At 45.6% G+C, this 15,427-nt stretch overlaps 1 protein-coding gene across 4 annotated transcripts in view; it reads right to left on the bottom strand.

Annotated features, from left to right (window-relative positions):
- Positions 1–1,382: 1,382 nt before the first annotated feature.
- Positions 1,383–15,427, bottom strand: part of TMEM255A (transmembrane protein 255A) — a 58,170-nt gene continuing 44,125 nt past the window's right edge. For 3 of the 4 annotated variants that reach the window (XM_038415709.2, XM_043492093.1, XM_038415711.2), the window contains 5 exons: positions 13,200–13,262; positions 11,694–11,782; positions 8,272–8,434; positions 5,993–6,136; positions 1,383–2,074 (listed from right to left, as the gene is read on the bottom strand). In XM_038415709.2, the coding sequence (XP_038271637.1) occupies positions 1,916–2,074; positions 5,993–6,136; positions 8,272–8,434; positions 11,694–11,782; positions 13,200–13,262 (618 nt within the window). In that variant the 3' untranslated portion in view covers positions 1,383–1,915. The remainder of the gene's footprint in view (positions 2,075–5,992; positions 6,137–8,271; positions 8,435–11,693; positions 11,783–13,199; positions 13,263–15,427) is intronic. The other variant, XM_038415710.2, reaches the window with a different exon arrangement.

The raw sequence follows: 15,427 nt of genomic DNA, 5'->3' as shown, positions 1-15,427 counted from the left end.
AACAGAAGGGGTATTAGTGTGCTAATTTATTTCTGGTGCCCAAACTTATGGGAGCTGTATTTTAAACCATATATAATGGGAGGAGGAAGTCTACTGGACATATTCGGCATACACTACTGCTTTAAATCCAGTGAGTATCTTGCATGTATTTCTCCTCCCACCATTTTCTAAGAAGAAATATTTTCTCATCAAGAGAGAAATTCTACATTTGCTTCTTGTTGAACAATTCTCTTTTTAGTTTGAGACTAGATGGACATGTATCTGAAAGGGAAATGAGTTTAAAAATGCTTTGCAAACGTGTAGGATTAAAAGCAGCACGTTAAAGTGTGGTTGTACTCTGAAAGTGACATCATGGGTCCCACATGTATCTTCCTTTCTGAGACCATCTCACATTTGCTTAGGTTGCAAGTAGAAAGATGCTGCAATCTGAAGTCCAACTGTATTCGTTGTGGCTCTCATAACAGCATAAACTTCTACAAGCCGAATTTTGCTCTCCATAACATTTTGTCTGGATTGAGGTGATACAGCGGTTAATTGATGTAGCCTTACAGTTTACACTTCTTTAGGTGTAGGAGCTGAAATAGAATCCAGCCTTTTTGGTATAACAAGTAAAAAGCAGATACCTTATTTTTATCCCCAAAGTAAACAAATGGAATGCTCAGAGTGAGTGGTTCTGAACGGGAAGTTGCCAAATGAAATCACTTCTTGGGCAAGAACCACACTTTAAAGGAGCTTGTGCCACTTAATAAGGTTGATCTTTTTTGTTATGCAAGACATGTGCAAAACCTGCATAAATCTAGATCAGCACAATTATCATTTGAAGATTAAAAGAAAGTCACAACAATAACAGCAAATTGTAATCAACTTTGTCCTAGGCTATCGTTTATGTGGTATTGAATTTTATCCACAAGAGACTTACATCTTGAGAGCAAATAGTGGAAATTCATTACAACCTGGAATACAGCCACTAAAAAAGTTCTTATACAGGGTGCTGGCTCAAAACAATCTATAAACATTTCCCAACCAAAAGAAGGAAAACGCATGGTTTTGCTGAAATGACTTATGGACAGTGTCGGATGCTTTTTCTTAGCAGAACACAGAAAACTGCATCTTTCTATTTAGGAGGTATCTACAATCCAATTGCTGATGCACAATCACCTAAACTGTGTGATATTTATATTATTTATACATACCAGAACTAACAATACTCTGTTCAGTATTACACCTCCTACCTTATGATGCATCCTGAAACAAGCCAGCCTGGCTAGTGCAGTTCTCTCTTTCAGCAGGCTCTATTCCAGTTGTAGGACTACTACAGGACATCATATCCTATAGAATTATTTTTCCATCAGTTTGTATTATGATTTAAGAAACTCATGCTCTTCTTTGGATTTTCCTTTGATAAGGACGTAGACTGTAACCAATGAACGATGTGAACTACATTCCACAGCCCAGCAATGTCCTGACAGTAGGAAGCAAAAGGCCAAACAAAATTAATATCAGAGCTGATTTGCAAGCACCCTCACCTTTAGAGCAAAAGAGTAGGCTGGGGCAACTACTGGTTCTGACTAACCCCAATCCATATTTTTCCACGTGACTGCTCAGCTCAAGATGAAGCATGGCAGACTGCGATCAATAGTCTGACCAGGTAGCACCTCTTAAAAATCAAGGACTACTGTGAATCGTATTGTAAAACAGAGGCCTGAATTTAGGTCACCCGCTAGTCACTGACACTAGTAAGCATCAATGAAATTATCCTTGCTCTACACACAGTTGTTAAAACCTCTACATAAGTCTTGCAAGAATGAACAGAATCCAGTATTTGATATTGTCTTCTGTGATGTTCTCTCCCTCCCACCCCAATAAAATATAAATACAAAATGTTCACAATTATTTCAAACAGCACATTTTTTCTTTATGGTGTATAAGGGGGTGGCTTTTCAAAAGGAGGAAAATACGGTGGGGAATAGCGAGGAGGAGCACTGGAGGACCACATGTAGCTTGGAGATGGTGACGTTGACTGGGGATCATCTGAAAGTCCAGAAGGAGTGGAGGCTGGAAACACACTGGAATGCTGCGCAGAAGAGACAAATACATTTGTCAATAGCAAGCTTGAAAAGAATACAAGGTAAATAAGTATTTCTTAAGCTCCTACACTAAAAGGGACAGTGGTCAGTTAAAAAAATAAATGTTTTTACCAAACAGTATGATGTTAATAGTATTTTACACCTTGATCCTGCACACACTTGTTATACACGTTTAACTTTATTCAAATGAATAGCCCCACTGAAGTCAAGTTAAGCATATGAGTAACCATTTGCAAGATAAGAGCTTAAAATTGTTGAAATGTAGAGTTTAATTTGATTTCCCTTTCATCATTTCTGCTGTTTACTTAACACATTTCACTAAGCTTACACAATTAACACAGCCTAGTCAATTTCATCCTTTGTTTTTCATACATTAGACCACTGCTGTAATGTTTAGGTTGCAAATGCTGCTTGAAAATCAAATCTTTCAGTATATTTGTTTGGCTTTTACATTAATTGTGGCGGGGGGGGGGAGACTTCAATTTTGTAAAACCAAATTTGTCTCACAAAACTTACATATTTCTCTAAGGCTACTCAGTAGTATCCCTTTAAATTGATGAAGGCAGCATAGCTTATTCCTATTTTAGTCAGCATGTTAGTTGGAAAAACAAAACTGGCACATGGCCAAAATAAGTGCCACTCCTAAAATTGTCTTCATATAAATAGCAAATGATGGGTTTAAAGCATTCCACCAAGAAATACTGACACTGTTAGAAAATTATTAACATGTAGCCGTCTAGAAACAGGTCAAACAAAGGAGTTAGGAAGAGGTGATGAGACACAATGAAGCAAGCCTCAACGCTTCATTCTTTCATTCCTCCCACAAGATTCCCCACGCTTCCATCCATGACCACCATTTCCTGGGCTGATCTGAGCACTCCCCTCTTTGCAGTCGGAGCCATCCCAAAGACCCACTTCTACTGCGGTAGCTGTAAGACACTGGTCATGGCCGATCAATAATGGCAAGGTTCTGAAGGATTGGGGATAATCTAGACATTTTAGCATTTAACGAACCATACAATTGAATTATATGCCAAAATATAACAAATTACCAGTTGGACCTCTCCCCCTTTTTTGGTTTGTCTTTTATACTGTGAATGTTTTGGGGGCAGCCTGGAAAGCACCTCGTATACTGGTGAGGTTACTTGGTACCTTGTAATAATTGGACAGCCAAGGGTGATTTAGGGTGAGAACAAAATCTTTGCATTGTGCTGCAAAGGCAGATACTGAGAGCGCATGTGTCTTGATTGTGTGTCAGAGAAGAGCATTTGTAGCTTTGTGGGACTCAAGTGTAAGCCGCAATAGGGTGTGAAGATAGGGTTTAGCCTTTTGGGGCAAGTTGTCTATGTGAAAATTGCTTTACATTAAAAAAAAATATATATATATATATTGGAGGTCATATATATACATATACACACAGAGTATCTCATTTCCCTATTACAGATCTGCTACAGCTTATTGTGCCAATATTGTGCCACCAGTTAAAGGCAGGCTTGGAGCCCTGGGGAGCAGATTGTGGGAGTTCACAAGTCTCTGAAACCAAAGGCTTCTGTTTTTGATTACGTGTTTAGACAGCAAAATGGCTTTCCCTCACCTCTCATTTAGGGCCAAGCCCCTCCTCCCTGTCAAGTTTCAGCCACTTGATTCCCCCAAAACTCTCAGGTCTGAAATATGGGGTGACTTAGCTGCAGGGGGAGCTGCTGTGGTATTGGCTAGAGAACACAACCTTGGGTTTTAAACATTACAAAGCACCCATGTGTTGCTGCCTAGCAACAGCCATGAGCCTCTGAGGAGAGCCGGCTTTGTTGCAGCTGTAGAGTAGGCCTGGCTTATTTTGGCTCCAGCCAGCAGTCAGATTTTATTAATGAAGCAGGCCACTGAAAGGGCTGCACTTTTGATTCCTCCCTGTCTAAAAGGCGAAATGAGCCACCACCGAGATGAAACAACCTACGCATTTGCCTTTTCAGCGCCAAAGGTGGCTTTCTACCTGCAGAAGTCAAAGCACTGTAGGAATGACCCTCTCCCAGCTGATCCCCCCCCGCCCCAACACACAAGGTGACTGACTAGCATAGTGCTATTTTCATGCAGAGGGTGACAGTTTCCTGCCTGCTACATTTGTGCTAGGCATGTTACAACGGGATGAGAGAGGCAAGGGTCTGCCGCCACTACCATTGGAAATGGCTTGTTTCAAGTGACTGGACTGTCATGGACCACAAGACCACATGGACCACAAGCCTGTCTAGGCTCACAGCTGGCATGAAACAATCTCAACCCAACCCCTAGAAGTTTGTGTGCCTATAAACTAACAAAGACTCAGCTCAGCCACTCTGACGACACGTGCACAAAGTTGGAGAGAGTTTGCCGGCGGTTAGGGAAGGAGACGGAGTCAGGAGACGTAGGTTCTAGACCAGGCTCTATTAGAAATGTGGACTTTGTTTTCTGTCAAAGTGATAGAGTGACTGCGCAGAAGAGTTAATTGGCTAGCTCCTTGCAGAGGAAGGCATGCAGTCCTTCGGAAGGGATTTAATGAGGAGAGAGGAGTGGCCTCACATTCCACGCAAGAGGGAGCAGTGTGGAAGAAGGTGCAGAGACATTTCACGGAACATGCAGACAAATGGGGCACTGAGGCTACCACCAGGGGAGAAGGGGACTGAGAGACAGAGATGGGTAAGGAGGGAGAGGCAAAGTTATGCAGGGCCTAGAAAGAGAGGATAAGAAACTGGAACTGTCTGAGGGAACAATTTCCAAGACGCTTAGTGACTTAGGAGCTCAAGTCTCATTGAAAGTCAATGGGACCTAGGCTCCCCGGTGTTCAAGTCACTTCTGAAAATGGGGCTCGAGTGTTTCTGAAAAAGTTCCCTTTGGTCGGCGCACAGGTTTTGTACCCATTAAACTGTCCCAGTTTAGGAATAGCACATTCAGCAGTACAGCGCCTTAGAAAGGGGCTTGTCAGTATAGTTCAGTTTGGTAAATGTATAGGAATAAGCTATCCCAAGGTAGCCCTTTCATAGTGGTTTAAGTCCACAGCCTGGGAGGTGGCACTGATCTAGTGAAATTGGTACAGAATGTGTGTATGACAAGCCTTAAAAATCCTGACCCAAGGAATACTCAATGCTTTAAAATCTTACTGATGTCAGTGTTACCTGATAGCATCAGAGGGGCTACAGACGGCTACTGTTAAACAGAGAAGACTAAGGACAAGGGACGGTTTGAAACGTACATTGCAGCTTCTTTCTTAAACTATCCAAAAAAAAGCCACCAAAATACTAATCATAAATAAGGATCCACTTGTTAAATCCAACAGCATAAATGTTCCTAGTCCTGGCACAGCTTCCAGAGGATACTCCGGCCATAGGGAAGGGACGTAGAGGACCATGCAGGATCATCTTATGAAGATCTAATACAACCTATTCTGAGGGACCTCTCGGCTTGGCCCTTAACAGCACAGGACACACTTCCCCAGGGTACCCAGCATTGGGATGCACCTTACTACCACCTGGCCTTAGCATGTGGAAGTCTTGTCCGTACCTGCTGCAGTGTGGTGGCAACTCAGACAGACATAATGGAGCTAGCTTTAATCTAGTGAAGCTGCGGCAGCGTGTACTTGAGCATGGGCTGTACAAGCCCATCTGGAACCCTGGGCAATTACTTGTGGGGCCAGGTGAAAGCTAGCTCAGGTACATCTACTCGAGCCGCAGTCGCACCCTGTGACGGCCATCTGGACATGCCCTTAGTGAAACTTAAATACTTTAGCTCAAGAAAAAGGTGCAGGTTTGCAGGAAAGTTCTAGCGCCCTCGGTAGGAGGGGGGATTGCCTTTGGTAGACCTCTGGGGAAGAGACACCTTCATGGTCCCAAGGCTGGGGTATTCTTATCTATTTAACGCCACTGTCTGTTGTGCCGTACCTGGAAGTCATACGCTGAGTATGGTGGCAGATGAGGAGTGCTGTGGTAGTAAGTGTTGTAAGAAGTCACCTGTGGCCTTGAGTAATAGGACACTGAGGGATGTGCGTTTTCAACCGTACAGTTCAGCGTAGGCAGGGAGGGAGTCTATTGAGACAAAGACACACACAGTCTGACACAAAGGTTAACCTGCACCTGACCCACACTCACAGATAACTGACACCTGCATGACTGCAGAAGTGATTTAAAGGAACAGTGACTGATTTCAGAGCCCAGTTCTGGTGAATGAACAACTTGCAGCTCACTCTGATTGCTCTGAAGTCAATTCATTCTTTAGCTATTCAGTGTGTTTCCTTTAAGAACGAACAGAACAGGCTGGCCAAAGCCCATCCCACGCTAGTACGCAAATGAAGTGGATTTTCAGAATGGCTTCACAAATGGGAGAAGGAAATTGTTTTAAAACCTGGTTATTCTAGTAGGCTGATCTCTTGTTTGCACCAGTGATTTAAAATGCATTGGCCATTGCAACTCTTCCTTCCAGCAGAGTTCAGAGACAGTTCTGTATTTCTCTCTTTGCATACTTTATAGTCCATCTGGTTTGGACTGAGCTTAGGAGACTATACACAACCAGGAAGCAAGTCTTTTCCAGTGACCGAGGCAGGTCCCTCATATTTTGACAATATTTGTTCATATTTTGGTTGGGAAGCCTTTGATGGATTTTGAAGAGAGGGTAGGAAAATCTATGCTTCTGAAATCAGGCATGTTGGATAAAGAGCATGTTATTAATTCTGCAAGAGGAATACATCATCTGGAGGAGCAAACTCTGTCCCATCCCTTTCACTTAGTATTATTCCAATGAGCCACATAGGACAGAAAAGAGTACATGAATTTGCTTCTGCGACTATTCAACTCTCCCTCTATTTAATAGAAATGGTGGTGGTTGCTCAAAGAGTAACCAGGCAGCATTGACGATATGACCCTGTGTATGCCTGTGACCCAACAGAGCTGGGGATGAGGAGTTTGGGGTGTGGGAGGGGTTCAGGGCTGGAGCAGAGGCTCTGGGGTGGGGCCGGGGATGAGGAGTTTGGGATGCAGGAAGGGGGTCCAGGTGTGGGGGGGCTCAGGGCTGGGGCGGGGGATTGGGGTGCAGGGTTGGGGCACGGGCTTACCTTGGACAGCTCCCGATCAGCAGCACAGCAGGGGTGCTAAGGCAGGCTTCCTGCCTGCCCTGGCACCACGGACTGCACTGCATCCCACAAGTGGCCAGCAGCAGGTCTGGCTCCTAGGTGGAGGCACGCAAGTGGCTCTGTGCGGCTCTCGCCCACAGGCACCGCTCCCCCCATCTACCATTGGCTGGGAACCGGCCCATGGGAGTGTGGAGCTGGTGCTCGGGGCAGGGGCAGCGCATGGAGCCCCGTGGCTCCCCTGCCTAGGAGCTGGATCTGCTGCTGGCTGCTTCCGGGGCACAGCGCGGTGTTGGAACAGGTAGGGACTAGCCTGACTTAGCCGGGCAGCTCCGCCAATGGGACTTTTGATGGTGCTTACCAGAGCCACTACGACCCAGTGCCTTACGTTCCACAACCCACTACTGGTTCGCAACCCGCAGTTTGAAAACCACTGGCATAGCACATGCCCTATTCAAGCCTACTGAAGTCCCACTTATTGTCAGATCAGTATTTCCATCTTCTTCCAAGGCACTAATTATCTTATCTGGTTTCCCCAAAAATCAGCTTCAGCTGTTTTACACAATGAAGAAACCAGGTGGATAAATTTGGATGAACTGAATGGTAAGTATCCTGTAGAATTCAGGATTTTTACCATCATGATTATATTAAACAATTCATAAACTTAAGAGCCACTGAAACATATCTCTTCTTAAAAGGGACATCAGGCAAAATAGTCATTTTAAAAGGGAATTCCTCCACAGTGGAATTAATGTCTGAGATTGTTATCACTGACTTAATCTTACATTTCTTAAGGTGCTTATTTGTTAATCGTTTGCAATTCTCTATGCTTAGACAGTCTTGTCGGATCCGCCAATTTAGTCAATTTCACTTTCTGCTTATAATTATTCCAGTTCCTTCTTCTCAGCACAAGCACAATGGTGCATGATCTGGATTCAAACACAGTAAAGGATATTTAAACAACCATCACCTGCATGTACTGTAATATCACTGCCAGTGAGGTTTTTAAGGATATTTTAAAAGAACACCCTAAATTTGTAGGTCTAAACTTGTCTGATCATGTGCCTTTCATTTCTCTAGAAGTGTGCATCATCTTACCATGTCTTTAAAGCCTCCAAGGATTGCAGCTGTGATGATCCCTAGAAACAATCCAACTATGTTCAAAATTGTCGCTGACCAGAGCAAGTGGTAAAGGTGAATGATATCCTGGCAGCTGCTGACATCAATATATTCATAGTACCCACCAGAAATTTCCACTCTGCTGGATTAGAAAAGAATTAAACAACAGTATAATAAAATCCAAAAAAGTCTACCTCGACCACAATGCATTCCTGCAATGGACCAGGGGTCCAAACATCAGTGGGATGTTTCCACAGGTAAGGCCTGCTGGAGTAGGCCCATCATGTTGTGACCTGAATTTTGACATCTCCTCACATGATCATGGCTGTGGAGAATATTCATCTTGAATACACAGAGATGCAAACATATCCCGCAAGCCCCCCTGAATGTCACTGAAGTCAGTGAGTTATGGGTGGGTGAAGCTGCAGTCTCGGAGTTGCCTCTTACATTTCTACCTCATGTCCTCCAGTTACACTGGGCTTATTGCCAGAATAATAGATAATTAACCAAATGTTCTGTCCTAATACAGCACCATTGACTTCAAAGCTCTTTCCACACTTTAAATTTCTCACCCTTCCCGGAGAGTTTGGTAAGCATTACCATAGCCATTTGATAGAGGGACAATTTAAAGACATAGAGGACACATAGCTTGACCAAGTCGACACAGTAGCAGAGTTGGGAACTGAACCCTGGAGTCCCTTAAGTGAAGTTTGGTAAAAAGCTGATATTTGATATATAGGTCATCAGATGTTTACACAGAGCCTTTCAATCCAAATGTTCCCAAGTGCATTACAGACTGATAACCTCTGCACACACACCAGACCATTCCTCTACTGAAATGTATCACAGCAGCTACCACCGATGAAGTACTGGCAGCTCTCTTACAACACCCTGCAATGTTACATAACGATGACGCCAGGACATAAAGAATACAGTCGTAGGATCATGACCCGAAGCCCTCGGGACCCTGGGTTTAGATTTCATCTAAGACACATCTCATCTTGCACATTTAAGCGTCCCCTCCCCATAAAATATCAAATAAAAAAATCTACATTATTTGGATATGGCAGGAGGAGTGCCATTGTCAACACAATGGCCCTGAATCCTAAATGTTGGGTTCTTCTATAATCACTCCTCTCTGATTGCCACTCCAGGAAGTAAATCAGATGAATCTATAGTGGAGCCTAATGAATCCTGTTAGGACGCATTAAGCGTTTGGAACATGCCTGTCTCAGAACTCACAAATTACTTTAATTCGTATGGTCACACACAAATTCAAATATGTGGCAAAATCCAAAACCCGCAGGAGCTTTGGGGAATTGGTATATATTTCTGCGAAATCAATGTTTTCATAAAAAATGTATTTTTGGGGGGTGCTCTGAAATTATTTGTGAATTCAGGTCAAACGTGGCCAAGATTTTTTTTTTTTTTTGCAGGTTTCAGAGTAGCAGCCGTGTTAGTCTGTATTCGCAAAAAGAAAAGGAGTACTTGTGGCACCTTAGAGACTAACAAATTTATTAGAGCATAAGCTTTCGTGAGCTACAGCTCACTTCATCGGATGCATTAGGTGGAAAAAACAGAGGAGAGATTTATATACACACACACAGAGAACATGAAACAATGGGTTTATCATACACACTGTAAGGAGAGTGATCACTTAAGATAAGCCATCACCAACAGCAGGGGGGGGAAAGGAGGAAAACCTTCCATGGTGACAAGCAGGTAGGCTAATTCCAGCAGTTAACAAGAATATCAGAGGAACAGTGGGGGGTGTTCCTCTGATATTCTTGTTAACTGCTGGAATTAGCCTACCTGCTTGTCACCATGGAAGGTTTTCTTCCTTTCCCCCCCCTGCTGTTGGTGATGGCTTATCTTAAGTGATCACTCTCCTTACAGTGTGTATGATAAACCCATTGTTTCATGTTCTCTGTGTGTGTGTATATAAAAATCTCTCCTCTGTTTTTTCCACCTAATGCATCCGATGAAGTGAGCTGTAGCTCACGAAAGCTTATGCTCTAATAAATTTGTTAGTCTCTAAGGTGCCACAAGTACTCCTTTTTTTTTTTTTTGAAAAGTCAAAATGTTTCATTTTAAAACATTCAGTTCCAAACTGAAATTTGGCCAATTTTAAAAAAAAACAAACAAACCCAAAACAGCCAAATTGAAACAACAATAATAAATTACCCAAAATGTTTTGATGGAGTTGAAACAAACTATTTTGGTTCTAATCTAAATGGATTTTTTTTTGGTTCAGTCTCAATCCCCAAAAAAATCCATTATTCACTCAGCTCTGAAATAGATGAAAAAAATCTTTTAATAAAAGCTTAGATCTCCAGTCTCCCAGTCCTGAGTTCTATGCCCAGATCTGCTGCAGACTCTCTCTATCATCTGCGGCAACTCAGCATGGCCAACATTTGTAAAGTGCTTTCTAATGTTAGGGGCCCAATTTGAGGCACCTTGGGAGATTTTTAGAGGCCCTAAGCACCCATAACTCCATTTTAGATCCATGGGGGCCTGCAGGAGCTCAGCACTTCTGAAAATCACCCCCCCCCCAAGTTTGTCTTAAGTTGGGGGATCCAAAGCTAGAAACACTTAAAACCAGAGACCACTGCTGAAAATTTGGCTTTATAGGGACACTGTCAACTTACACGTTACAATTCTGTCTGAAAAACATTCCTTGACTATTTTTATGTGTGCCTAAGATTACAGTAGCTGGAAGAGATTAGAGACAAAACTGTTCTCTCTTTTCACTGCTGACTTTGTGCATTTGACAGCACTTAGAATAGAGTCAGTTTTACCATTTCCTGCACCTCTCTCCCACTTTATAATCAGTTTGTGCTGTTTTTTGTGTTTTCTGCTGTTTCATATAGCACTGGGGAGAGAACACACACATTTAAAATCCAAGTAAAGTCACAACATGTGGCAGGGGATATGGGTGTCAGGTGTAGTACCTGAAATGATTTTTAAGCTTAAAAAACCCAACTGAATAGTTTACAAGTTGACCATATCCCTTAAGCCTCAGTTTCCCCATTTTGTAAAGTGGGGATAATACTTGCCATCTTCATCATGAAGGTGCCAGGCTCAACCCATTCACATTTATGTAGCAAGTTGAGATCATCAGATAAAAGGTACCATACGGGAGTAGATTGATAATTCACCTTTTGAACATACTGAAAGACTAAACTGTCTTATAGAAGCATTACTTGATCCAACTTCCATTATAATATGGTAGGGTTGCTACCTGAAGTAATAATGCAATATCTATTTCTATAATAGCTAGAATTAACCAATACTATACATAGCTCCTGTACGAGTCCCTAACCTCTTTAAACAAGAGCAAAGCAACGTATCCCATATTTGCTCTTAGCATGCATGCTGAATGCTATTTTTAGTTTACTCACTTTCCACAGTTGTATAGGTCACAGCAGAAGCAGGTGTTGGTTTTTATTTTAGGTGTGCAAGGTCCCCGGCGCTGTGGATTACAGATCCCCTGCGTGAACACAAAGAGAAGGGGGATACAAGGAACCCAGGAAGAGATGAGCAATGGCCTTCAGTCCTGTTTCTCTGAGGCTTGGTCTATGCACAGATTTTGTACCAGTATAACTATGTTGGTTGAGGGGGTGACTTTTTACTGATATAGTTCTACTGGTACAACCACCTTTGCCAGTGTGGACAAAGTATAAAGGTGCCTTACACTAGTGTAGGTTATTCCCCTTTCTGTACAGGAATAGCTCTGCTAATATAAGCACATTCAAACTGGGATAGCTCCATCCATACTAGGGGGGGTCCCATATAACTACAGCTGTGCAACTTGTGTGTGTAGATCAGCAGCTCTGACAGAAGGAGCTATTTCCTGCCCTCACTCCTCCCCAGTTAGTGACCTATGGGCATGGACTTGTCAAGGGGACAATGCAAACTGAGAAAAAGATTCCTAGGCCAAGACCATGACATGGTGGCAAACGCTGGATGTTAACTGGATACAGGTGTGTGTGTCCATCCGATCCCGGTTATTGCCAGGCTTACTCTGGAGATGTCACCTCTCTGGGGCCAGCGAGATTCGATCTTCTCCCTGTCACTGCTCCAGCACTGAGCACTGCCCGTCCTGCACTCCAGACAAGTGCTGGGGGAACATTGCAGTTGGGGAGGGGGAGCCAGGGAAGAAAAATGGATTTTGCTGGCAGGCTGATTGTTTTTATACGGCAGCTCCTGAAAGCAGCTCAGCTATTTGGAAGGAAAGTCCCAGAGGATGCAGAGCAGCGCGCAGGGGAGGCAATCAAAGGTGTCCAATACATATGATTTATCACACAGGTTTCACCCACTCCATGTGATTGTAGATGTTCCCCCCTTTTTAGGGAACACATTTCTCTATCAGAAGGTGTCCCCGTTTGGGATGGGAAGCTGCCTATCTTACAGCTGGGTAGAGCTGTCCTTCATTTTCCCCTGGTCAGTGTTCGCCATGGAAACGCTGGCACAGTTGCCTCTGCCTCAAATGTTGACCCTGCTGAGGGCTGAAAAGGCTACACAAACGGACACGTGTGTCCTTCACCTCCTCTCTGCTGGTCTCCTCTGTCAGGCTGGCAGTCCCACACAGGACTCCAGGCTCGCTCGCTTTGGTCCCCACCTCTAGTTCCAGCATGCCCCTCTCCCAAATGCCCTCTCTAGTCCCCACTGTGTTCCAGCGTACCCTTCTCCACCGCTGTGCTCCCCGACAATCACTGGTGCCTCACGCTCCTCCCTCTCCAAGACCCCAATGCTGAGCCCTTCCCAAAGTCCTGCTCTCCTGTGCATGCAGGGAATGAATGAATCCATCCTGGGGGGGGGCTCTGTCCCTGACTGGTCCACAGTGCATACACCTCCATGCCACTGCCAGCCCTGTTAGAAAGTGATGCCGCCAAAACCACTCTCACCTCGGGTGGAGTCGTACTTTTGGAATAATACTGACATCGGCCTGCATACAGGGGCCGAAGATCCTGCAGAAGAAAACAAGCAGTTTAGCATATCATTCAAAGCCAAGCCGAGGTTCAGATCTAGCACACTGTCACATATCTGAGCAGGGAGGATGGGCCAGACTGGGAGGGATTTTCAAAAGAGCACTGTGCCCACACAGGCAACGGAGTGAAGGGGCCAGCTTTGCAGAAGCGCTTAGCACCCAGCAGCTCCCGTGCAAAAAAACTGTTTGAAAATCTGGCCACGGAGGCGGGTCACTGCAGAGTCAACCCAAGCGAGCAGCACACAGGCCTAGGTTAGCCTAGCCCAGGTGTGAGCAGCCATGCTGTAAAGCCATACCCGAGTTCCTGTGTCCTCACTCGGGGCGGCACTCAGCCCTGTGCTTCATGTGACATCAAACTGACACCCACATGGATCATCAGCAGGGTTAGAACCTTTAAATCCCCCTGCACGCACCATTGCCTCTTGAGCTAAGGGAGTCAACGACAGCAATAGTAGGTTCTTCTTCGAGTGATTGCTCATATCGCACCAATTAGGTGCGTGCGCCATGTGCATGGTCGTCAGAAAGTATTCCCCCTAGCAGTTCCCGTTGGGTCGGCTGTGGAGCCCCCTGGAGTGGTGACTTCATGGCACTCAATATACAGCCCTACCGACCTGGTGCCTCCTCAGGTCCTTCTTACCGCCAGTGACGGTCATTGGAACTGTGGTGACTTGCTTAGCAAGCTCTCCTCGTTTTCCCTAGCTTTCAGTTAGTTTAGTTCAGTTATTCCTAGCCTCATTATGTTTAGTTTTAGTGTTTTCTGTTGTTACAGCAGATAGCTGTTGGGAGTGGGGGGTCTTTCCCTTCACCCCGACCGCGTCCCCCACCGCCCCCTTGGTATGCCTAAGTCCCCAGGGTTCAAACCCTCCAAGTCCTGCAACAAGCCCATGCCAACAGGTGACCCCCACGACGCTTGCTTAAAGTGTCTGGGGGAAGCATACCAAGTGGACAAGTGCAGGATTTGTAAAGCGTTTCACCCCAGAACAAAAAAGGAGTGAGACTTTCGCCTCAAGCAGCTCCTTATGGAGGCAGCACTTAGACCACAACCTACATTGGCACGGCAAGACTCGGCACTGAGCTCATCAGTGCACAGTGCCCCAGTGGCTGTGCTAGAAGTGGCACCATGGAAGGACTCTGGGAGAGACCTGCGGCATCACCGCTTCCCAGTGCCAAAACCGGTGAGATCGACCCGGCACCGGTCCCATTCCCTGACACAGAAGCGGCACTGGAAGCAGGGGAGGAGTGGATCTCCGACTTTGAGACCCACGCCTTTGGAACGAGCCAATGGGGTGCAACGGGGACTGCCAGGGGACTGTCGAGTCCAGTGCTGTTGGAGTCCCCGAGCTAGGTCATTGAGGAGGTGGAACTGCCGTCCACTCCGGGAATGTTAGATACCATGAGGGACCTCATTGCCATGATGGCACCACGGTCCTTCGAGCCAAACCTCCGGTACCACAATGCGTGGCAACGTCTAGAGGCAAACCAGCAATGCTTTGTCCCTCAGCACAGCCGGTGGAATGATGGTACCGCTCTGAGTCCCGGCACTGCTTGCAATTGCAGCACTAGTCACACTCGTGGCACTGGTCCAGGTCGTGCCAGTGCTCCTGATCATGATGCTGATGCTCACACCAATCCCCATCGTGCAGCAGGTCCCACTCCCAGCACCAGTCATCCCGGCACTGGTCAGTGTCCCTGCACAGACGCCAAATCTCAGTACCGCTCCCCAGCCTTGCGGCACCGCTCCCCAGCCTCACGGCACCGCTCTCCAGTCCAGCTCTGCTCAGCAATGCCCTGGCCATCATGGTCCTGGTCTCTGTCTTCAGACTTGGAGACGGAGTCTAGGTACTCAGTGCAGGGCCGGCACCGGTCAGGGCATGGAAGGCCTGAGGTGGGGGCAGCACCATGGCCTGCGCAGTGGCCATTCTGGACCCCATGGGCATACTAGGCTCAGGGCACCCACTCCAAGGGTTCCTGTTTGGTGGCTTCTGAACAGTGGGTACTGGAGGCATCAGCCAGTCACTCCACCCGTAGGGGTGCTGAGGAGGTACCGGTTGCACTACCTCCCCTGGAAACAACCCCAGTTTCTGAGCCTGATCCAGGTGTGGTTGGTCCTGACAGAGAGATGGAACAGGAGGCCCCTGGAGACCA

This window comes from Dermochelys coriacea, chromosome 9 (genome assembly GCF_009764565.3).
Source record: "Dermochelys coriacea isolate rDerCor1 chromosome 9, rDerCor1.pri.v4, whole genome shotgun sequence".
Classification (NCBI taxonomy): domain Eukaryota; kingdom Metazoa; phylum Chordata; order Testudines; family Dermochelyidae; genus Dermochelys; species Dermochelys coriacea.
Note: the sequence above shows the minus strand (reverse complement) of the source record. Positions and strands in the feature narration are given on the sequence as shown.